The sequence below is a fragment of the Clarias gariepinus genome, chromosome 2, assembly GCF_024256425.1.
Source record: "Clarias gariepinus isolate MV-2021 ecotype Netherlands chromosome 2, CGAR_prim_01v2, whole genome shotgun sequence".
In the NCBI taxonomy this organism is placed as follows: Eukaryota; Metazoa; Chordata; class Actinopteri; order Siluriformes; family Clariidae; genus Clarias; species Clarias gariepinus.
Genome location: NC_071101.1, coordinates 50,051,848 through 50,060,327, shown reverse-complemented (window position 1 = coordinate 50,060,327; position 8,480 = coordinate 50,051,848). Strand labels below are relative to the sequence as shown.

Here is an 8,480-nt window from a genome sequence, read left to right as displayed (position 1 = left end):
GAATACAGCATGTTTGTAATGTTTACAGATGCAAATATTGTAAGAAGCAAAGCTGGTGCTTTTATAGTTTAGAAATGGATAATGCCCCTATAGATATGAAATCATGCCTGGTTGGAACAAACGGCCTAGGGAATAGAGGGTAGAAGATGACACCTTATTAAACCTATATGAGGTAAACCAATGTCTTAATTAAATATTTCAGAAACTGGGAATAAAAATGAATTCACAAGATGGGAAAAAATTCCCCAATTCTCATTCAGGAAATACAAACAATCTCTTACCACAATGGTGAAGCTTACTTATATGTTTTACTTACTAGTAAATATACATATTTTATTTTGTGTTTGTATGCGCGTGTACGGTTTATTATAACACACACGTGTGTGCGCGTGTAAAGTGAAAGCAAGAGAGGATCCATTTTCCCTCTTTCTCTGTTTTAGCCTGCACACCTCTTTCTCTCGCCACACACACAGTCTCTAGGATGTGCACACACACACACACACACACACACACACACACACAAACAAATGCACACAACACTGTTTTGTCGCAATTATTTTCAAAGGTAGAGTGCAAGTTAATTTGTTTTATTTGAACTGTACAGTAGTGATTCCATAAGTGTGTGCGCACATGAATGTCATTAGAAATATTTATTGTTTATTTTCTTGATAAAACAGTGTTTACATTAGAGTGCATGTGTGTGTGTGTATAAAACTCAAATAAGAGCGGAGGAAGATTACACTGTAAGACGAGAAGAGAGACAGTGTTTTGCTGCATTTGACAAAAATTCCCTAATCACCTGACACAAACAAGAAATATCTATCTGCAAAGAACAAAACATTATGCGTGTCAAATTCTGTAAAGATAAGCGCAAGACTCACCTTAAAAAGTGTTCTTGAAAATTTAGTCCCCCTCCTCATTTGGGTGAAACAAAAGCAGTAAATGATCTGCATTTATACAGTGTGTTAGGTGGCAGGCAGTTCAGCTATAATAGCTGATGTTAATTGATGTTAATATGAAGTCCTGGTAGTTATTGAGGACTCAGGTAGACTTGTAAGAAGTTCCAGTCCTGAACTATCGAACTGTCAAGTCCCCAGAGAAACAGTTGCCAACACCAGTCAAGGCCAGAACCGTCTTCTAGGTAGAGAGAATCAATCCCCAGACACCAGACGCATCCCAAAGAGACACACGAGGCATCCATGTGACGAGATCTCCAACCAGAAGCGGGGCACCAGGATGGGTCAGACAGGTCCGGAGGGCAGAGGGAGTCTGGATCACTGGCAGCTCAGGAACGACATGTGTAGCTCGACAGAGAGAGGGGGAGAGAGAAAAGAGAAAGAGGGGGAGAAAGAGAAGAAGAGGAGAGATGGCAGTTAGGTATGGTCACAGTCACATAATGTATAATGTGAATGTATATTACCTGTAAGTGCAAGCAGAGACTCCGGCAGGACTAACTATGACAGCATAACTAAAAGGGAGAGCCAGAAGGAAACACAAACATGAGGGCTTCCTGAGATGTAAAGCAACCAATCACCTCACCATCAGCAAACCTGAGTGATCAATAGGTGTGAGGAAGACAGCATCTAAACATACCAGTTCACCATAATAGTCTACGTCCATGAGTCCCCCAGATCTGCTCCTTTACCTAAGACAAATCTATTTATAAAAATGCAATGCTAAATAAATAGGTTTTTAGCCTAGACTTAAACACTGAGACTGTGTTTGAGTCCCGAACACTATTTGGAAGACTATTCCATAATTTTGGGGCTTTGTAAGAAAAAGCTCCACCCCCAGCTGTATTTTTCATAATACGTGGTACTGACAAGCAGCCTGCATCCTTTGATTGAAGTAAGCAAATTGATTTTGTCTGAAGGGACGTCCGGTCACGTGAGCAGTGCGGCATTGTAGAACAGCATCTCGTTTCCGCCTTTTCAGGGAACAGGGTTACAGCAAAGTAACCCGAGACGTTCTTTTTCAAAGGCTACACTCGATGCTGCATGAAAACGCTATGGGAACGAGAATACCAACGCCGCCGCACTGCAAGTGTCTGGACCCCCAGGTTGTGTAGCATGTGCGCACAAAGACCGAGGAGGTCTCAGAACTATCTCTGGGAAGCTGACTCGAGGACCCGTAACCCCAGAGTAGCAGGCACATCCAGGCTATAAAATCTAACAAATGTGTGTGGAGAGGACCCGTTTTTATGCAGAATCTCGTTCCCGCCTTTTCAGGAAACAGGGTTACAGCAAAGTAACCCGAGACGTATTTTAAAATATATGCAAATTTCACAGGGAGCCAATGCAGTGAAGATAAGATAGGGGTGATGTGTTCCTTACTGTCTGGTTCTAGGGAGGACTCTCACTGCTGCATTGTTCCAGGAGACGCAGGAGACCCCTGTGCCTGCATTGCGATCGCATCCTAGGTGACACCCAAAATGTTGTGTTCTGAGCAGGAAAGAGAACGCTTTAATGGCGTTGAGTCTCAATCCACGAACAGAGATGAGCTAGGACGACATGTGTTTAATGTGCAGGTTAGCTAGACCAAATAGTAGGACCCGATACTGGTAAGCTTCGTCCCCGAAAGCGAACCTCAGGAACTTTCTGTGTTGTGGCAATATTTCCGTGTGAAATATATGCGTCCTTCAGATCGATTGTCACAACCAATCCCTTGGTTGGATTGAGAGCAATCACTTCGACAGTCAACATTTTGAACCTGTCTTATTTTGGACAGCCCGCGAAGATCCAAAATTGGATGCAGTCCCCTTGTTCCTTTTGGGAACCAAGAAAAAACCGACTGTAGTAGCCTGACTTTCTGCCTGGTAGGGGAACATGTTCTATGGCCCGTGTTCCCAGGAACGTCTTGTATCTCCAGAGTCAGCAGATGCGCCCTTTCCGATTTGACGGAAGTGGAGACCACGCTGTTGAAATGCGGAAGGTGATGTGAGAACTGGATCCTGTAGCTCTCACTACAGTGCTCAGTACCCAATGAGATATACTTGGCATTAGCTTTTACGCTGCCAGTTTCTTTGAAAGGGGCAGAGTCTTTGCGGTTAGACGGGGGGGGCTCTGCCCTCTGCTGTATTTTTTATAATACGCGGTACTGACAAGCAGCGTGCATCCTTTGATCGAAGTAGGTGTGGCGGATCATAAGACATAAGCAGTTCACTCAGGTACTGAGGCCGGGACCATTTAATGCTTTATATGTCAAAAGTAGTATTTTAAAATCAATGCAGAATTTCACAGGGGGCAAATGAAGTGAAGATGAGATAGGGGTGATGTGCTCGTATCTTCTGGTTCTAGTGAAGACTCTCGCTGCTGCATTCTGAACTAACTGAACCTTGCATATGCACCTAGTTTAAAAAACAGACAGTGAGTCGTAACAATAGTCCAACCTAGAAGTGATAAAAGCATGAAGTAGTTTTTCTGCATCGTTTAACACTAGAAGCGCCGAGTACCGGTCATTTGACCGCAATGGGGAAAAAATATATAATTCACACTCAATCAAATTCCAGGACCCTCCTTTCATGACTTTTCCTAGATCTGTGAGCTTTATTACCCAGCATGCTTACATTTTCAAAATTGCATCAGTAAAAGCCAGTGTAAAGCTATTGTGCTCCTATTTATGTCAAATTGCTGACAGCTGCGCACCAGTCATGCCATTTCCTGCCTTTTCTAACCTCCGGTTCTTATTTCTTTCAGCAGATGGCGCAAGGGATCACGCATACTAGCTATGCGTCTTTCAGTGTGTATATGTAACTATCTCATGTTTCATTCCATGTAATTCCATAAACTTTGGGGAGCCTGTGATGCAAAAACCAGCTATGCATTGAATCTGCAGATTCATACAAGCAAACATGCAAGTGGCATTCCTGAGAAAAATCAAGAAAAACGTGTAGTCCTCGATATGACTACTGCAGGGTCACAATATTACATGTAACAATTTCTTTACCAGCTATGACCTTGGACAAGAACTTCTCAGGTGGAAAAAAAAAAAAAAAAAAAAAACTTGAGCTGCCTGCCCAAATTTTGCAGGTGAAGGACAGGGCACCACTTTCATCCAAAAAACACAGGAGTGTGATACTTATGTCCACTATTCACAAAGACGCAGCTGTGTCATTATCAAGTGACAAAAAGCCCATAATGAGGTGAAGTGGACAACCTGGACAAGTTGACTGCCAACTACACTTGTCAGAGAATGACCAGGAGATAGCCTGTGGTTTTGTTTTATAACATACTAGGTGTGTCTGCATACACTGCATTTGTGTTGTGGACCCACATTTTCCTAGGGTGGAACTCCAACAGAAAAAACAAGCTGAGAATATTTTTAGGAGTTAGGAAGTTCCCTTGTCAAGGCACACATTGAGCAAAGGAAACGGGTGCTCCGGGACCCAGCCTCTGCAGCCTTGGTCAGACAGCTGCAGAGCTCACGTAGCACTCCTTCCACACCATCAGCAACACAAAGAGCATCAGTGCCTTCATCCTCTTTGGCCAGCACTGCCTCGACATCAACCTACACAGCCACAGCTACAACCCCACTGAGGCCACCTAATTCTAAAAGAAAGAGGTGTCAGGTCTGCCCTAGCAATAAAGACAGAAAGACAAACGTACTCTGCTTCTACTGCCAAAAATATATTTGCAAAGAACACACTAAAAGTGTCACTCTGCCACACATGTATCAGCAGTTGCTAAATGCACATGCAGGTTCTTGCACACAAACACGTTTTTTGGAACTAGTGCCTCGTTTCTATTGGTTTGATTTGCTTAATTGTTCGTTGTTTGTTTAACCGTGCAAATCCACATTTTGAGATTTACTTGTTAAGCTTTTCATTTATATTAAAGTTATTAAAAAAAAGGCTTTTGTGGTGGCTGCCACGACGTCTGCAGATAGAGAAGACACAAATAAGTAACATGCCCCAACCATTCTAGTCACTGGAGTGAGTCTTCAAGGCCAGGGATGAAAGCAGAATAATAGATGATAACTTGCTGCCAGCTATGGTAAAACAATGTGCTCTTCCCCTTTCTTTGGCCTTGAGAAGCAGCTGTCCAGCATACTGAATGCACAGTGTGTTTCTTTTCCTGGCTGAGCTAGGAACTGTTAGATGTTAAGAGACACTGGCCTTATATAGTGTTTTTTTTTTTTTGGCGGGGGGGAGGGGGGTAGTTTTTTTATCATAGCGAGATTGTCACAAACTCACACACACTCCACGTTCGAAGTTTGCTTTCCTCCTTTGACATTTCCTTTCCCATGCTGTTATGCTTCTCACCACGCAGTCATGTTTTCTCATGCTGTCATCTCTCCTTACACACCCCCGGACTGCCCTGCCTGCACACCGGTTTCTCATCTGGTGCTGATTTCTTCCGGCTTATAAGGAAGCCCAGTGCACTAGCTCGTTGCCTCGTTATTGTATTTTCTTTCCCCCGAATTCTCGCGTTTTGTTTCATAGTTTTCACATTGCCAACCTGGCTTTATTTCCTTGTTTTCTCGTTTCTCATCTCATGATTTGGATTAGTTGTTTCGCTCTGATTTACTGGCTTTGAACTCTCACTCTTGTTTCCCCAACTATGGCTCTGCTTCGCATTTCTAGCTCAACGCTCTCACTGACAGATCACACAGCTTTTGAACCCTCACTTTCGTTTCTCGACTACGGCTCTGCTTTGAGTTTTTTGCTTGTTTTTTTTTTCTTTTCCTGAGTACCCACAGTCCATTTTATTTTATCTGAGAAACGCCACCTAGTGGCTTGGATGTATTTAAAAATTAAGTTGCATTACACAACACCCAAATATCAGACAATAATCAAACAGAAATTCTTACTGTTACTCTTTATAAAGTGTGACACAAACAATATATCTTAACCAAACCAAAAATAGTCAAACTCAGAAATCTGGACCTATTTTTACTGATTGATCACTAAATACTTGTCCATAATGTTTTGGAAATCCAAAAAGCTCCCCAATAATAATTTTTCATTCACTGAACTGTTTTACATGTATTTGTATTACATGTGTTACTCACACCAGGTCCATTGTGATTACAGCCAAATAACAGCTATTATAATTCTTGATACAACTGGGGTTTGGTTATTATTTAAATTCATTATTTTCACTTACAATACCAATCCACTGCACCAATACCATCAAACTTGTATAAAAAATCCAGCATGATTTAATTATTCAAATTAACACCAGTGGTATTACTAAAGCACCAATAAGGTAATTTGCCAGTGCCAGAGTGGGCATGAGTGTATTAGTCAATGTGGTAAGCTGATTGAGTTGAACAACAGAAAATATGATGAACAGGTAAACACATGTATGATCTAAAGATCTAAAGACACAGATCTCTCTAGACAGAAGAAATGCACACAACAATCAGACTGTTAAAACTCTGTCAAGTTTATAAATACAGCCTTGAAAGAAAGCAGTACACATTTATGATCCCAGTAGTTAATGGTAGAGAGGTCTGTGTGTGTGCTGTTAGGTTAACATATACAGCAGCTTTAAAAACAAAACACATTTATACTTTTTTATAACAACATGGTGCAAAGGGATAATTAGAAGATGAAATAGATATGAATAGTAAACTCATTTTAAAAATAATAAATGGCAATGATCATTGTCACATTTTATCTTGACATATATTTTTTTAAATACTTAAAACTGGTGAGATACTTAAATGTTAACAGATCTATTTCCTATAAATTAGAATATCATTAATTAGTTTGCACTTATATCACGAAATATCCATACATGTTATATTACTGATTAAAATGTATCATTATTTTTAAGTACTATTTATGGAAATGTAACTTTTATTTAGGCATGCGTTTACATCACAATTGATCCGTTACGTTTTGTGCTATATATTAAATGTGTGGCTAAATGTTCTTGTAAGCTGAGCCGCTTACAACATGTAATTAAAATGCCCAAGCAGTTTGTTGGGAGTAGTTGAGTTTTTAAATTTAGAATGACACATTTTTCATACTGACTTATTGGTTGGTTGTATTTGGACAATTTGTGATGATTTTATTCGGTACAAAACAATTCAAGAAATAACACTGATTAACGAAGAGTCTGTTTGAAATATTTGTAGTGTTATAGTTAACTTAATGCATTTTCTAAACCATGGGTAAAACAGAGCATAAATAACTGGATTAATGGTGGAGTTAAGATAAAGCAAAATCAAAACTTTCTGAATTGTTTCTAACTGTAGTTCAATAACATAACCCAATGAAGTGTAAATAAAATATGGAAGTAAACACACCAGAAACACAGACACTAAAATGCCGAGGACTTTAGCTGCTTTTCTCTCAGATTTCATTGAGTGTGAGCTGATTTTCTGTGTTTTAAAACGTGAGTTATTATTAAGTTCTCTGATAGCAGTGGCATGTTTCTTAGCAATCACAAAAACCAGAGTATACAACATGATTATGACAGAAAGTGGAAATATGAAGGTTACTACAAGGTCAATTGCAAAGGACAACTCATTCATTAAGAGAAAACACTCACCAGGACACATTACAGAATTTGCAAAGCTCTCACTGAAATAATAGAGTGATGTGTTATACAGCAGACACAAACACCAGTTAAAATAAACCACGATGCACATACTCCTTGTAGAGATTGTGTTTGTGTAGAAAAAAGGGTTTGAGAGAGCCAAATACCGATCCACAGCAATTAAAGCAACATTGTAGATGGACAGATTTGCAAGAATAAAAGAAGTCATCAGCAGACAGATGCAGTAACGTTTATCGAAAATCCAGCATGACTCGATCGTCCAAATTAACACCGGGGGCATCACCAAAGCACCCACGAGGAAATCTGACACCGCCAGAGAGAGCACAAGTGTATTTGTTGGTGTGTGAAGCTGTTTGAAATGGAAAACAGATATGATGATCAGCATATTTCCACACACTGTTAGAAGAACCACAGCAGCTGAACACACATAGAGTAAGATATGAACTGGTGATGCATCTCGCTCTGGACAGGAGAAATGCACACAGCGATTAGATTGGTTAAATTCGGTTAGGTTCATGAATACAGTGTTTATGCTGTGGGAGATTTTTATCTTCCACTTGTCAATGCTGCCCTAATTTAAAATATTAAACAAATACTGTAACTTTAGTAAAAAGAACCAAAGGAAGACTCCGGACTCCGTGCAGATCTGGATGAAGTAAGGCAGGATTTATTAAAGCAATAAAATCCAAGTGAGCCAGCCTTGCAATGCCTAGGTTCTGAATCCAAGCATCATCAAGAGCAGACTGATTTGATTGTGACATACTGTACAAGCTTATTTTATACAGTTTGCAAGGGGAGGGCCGCTCACCTAGCACCCTCCTCTGTACACTTTTTTTTTTACATTCCTTACCAAATTATTAACCCATTATTATAACCTTTTTCAAGAATTTCACCCATTATAATGACATTTTCTCTACCCAATTCTGATACGTCATATACCTCGTCATCTGACTCCACCTTGTGCCTATATTT

General features: G+C 40.2%; 1 protein-coding gene across 1 annotated transcript; it reads right to left on the bottom strand.

The window, feature by feature from the left end:
* Window positions 1–7,035: 7,035 nt before the first annotated feature.
* On the bottom strand, window positions 7,036–8,025 carry LOC128515693 (trace amine-associated receptor 13c-like). The gene has a single exon (XM_053489816.1). It carries the CDS (start codon window positions 8,023–8,025, stop codon window positions 7,036–7,038), a length of 990 nt encoding a protein of 329 aa, XP_053345791.1.
* Window positions 8,026–8,480: the final 455 nt, after the last annotated feature.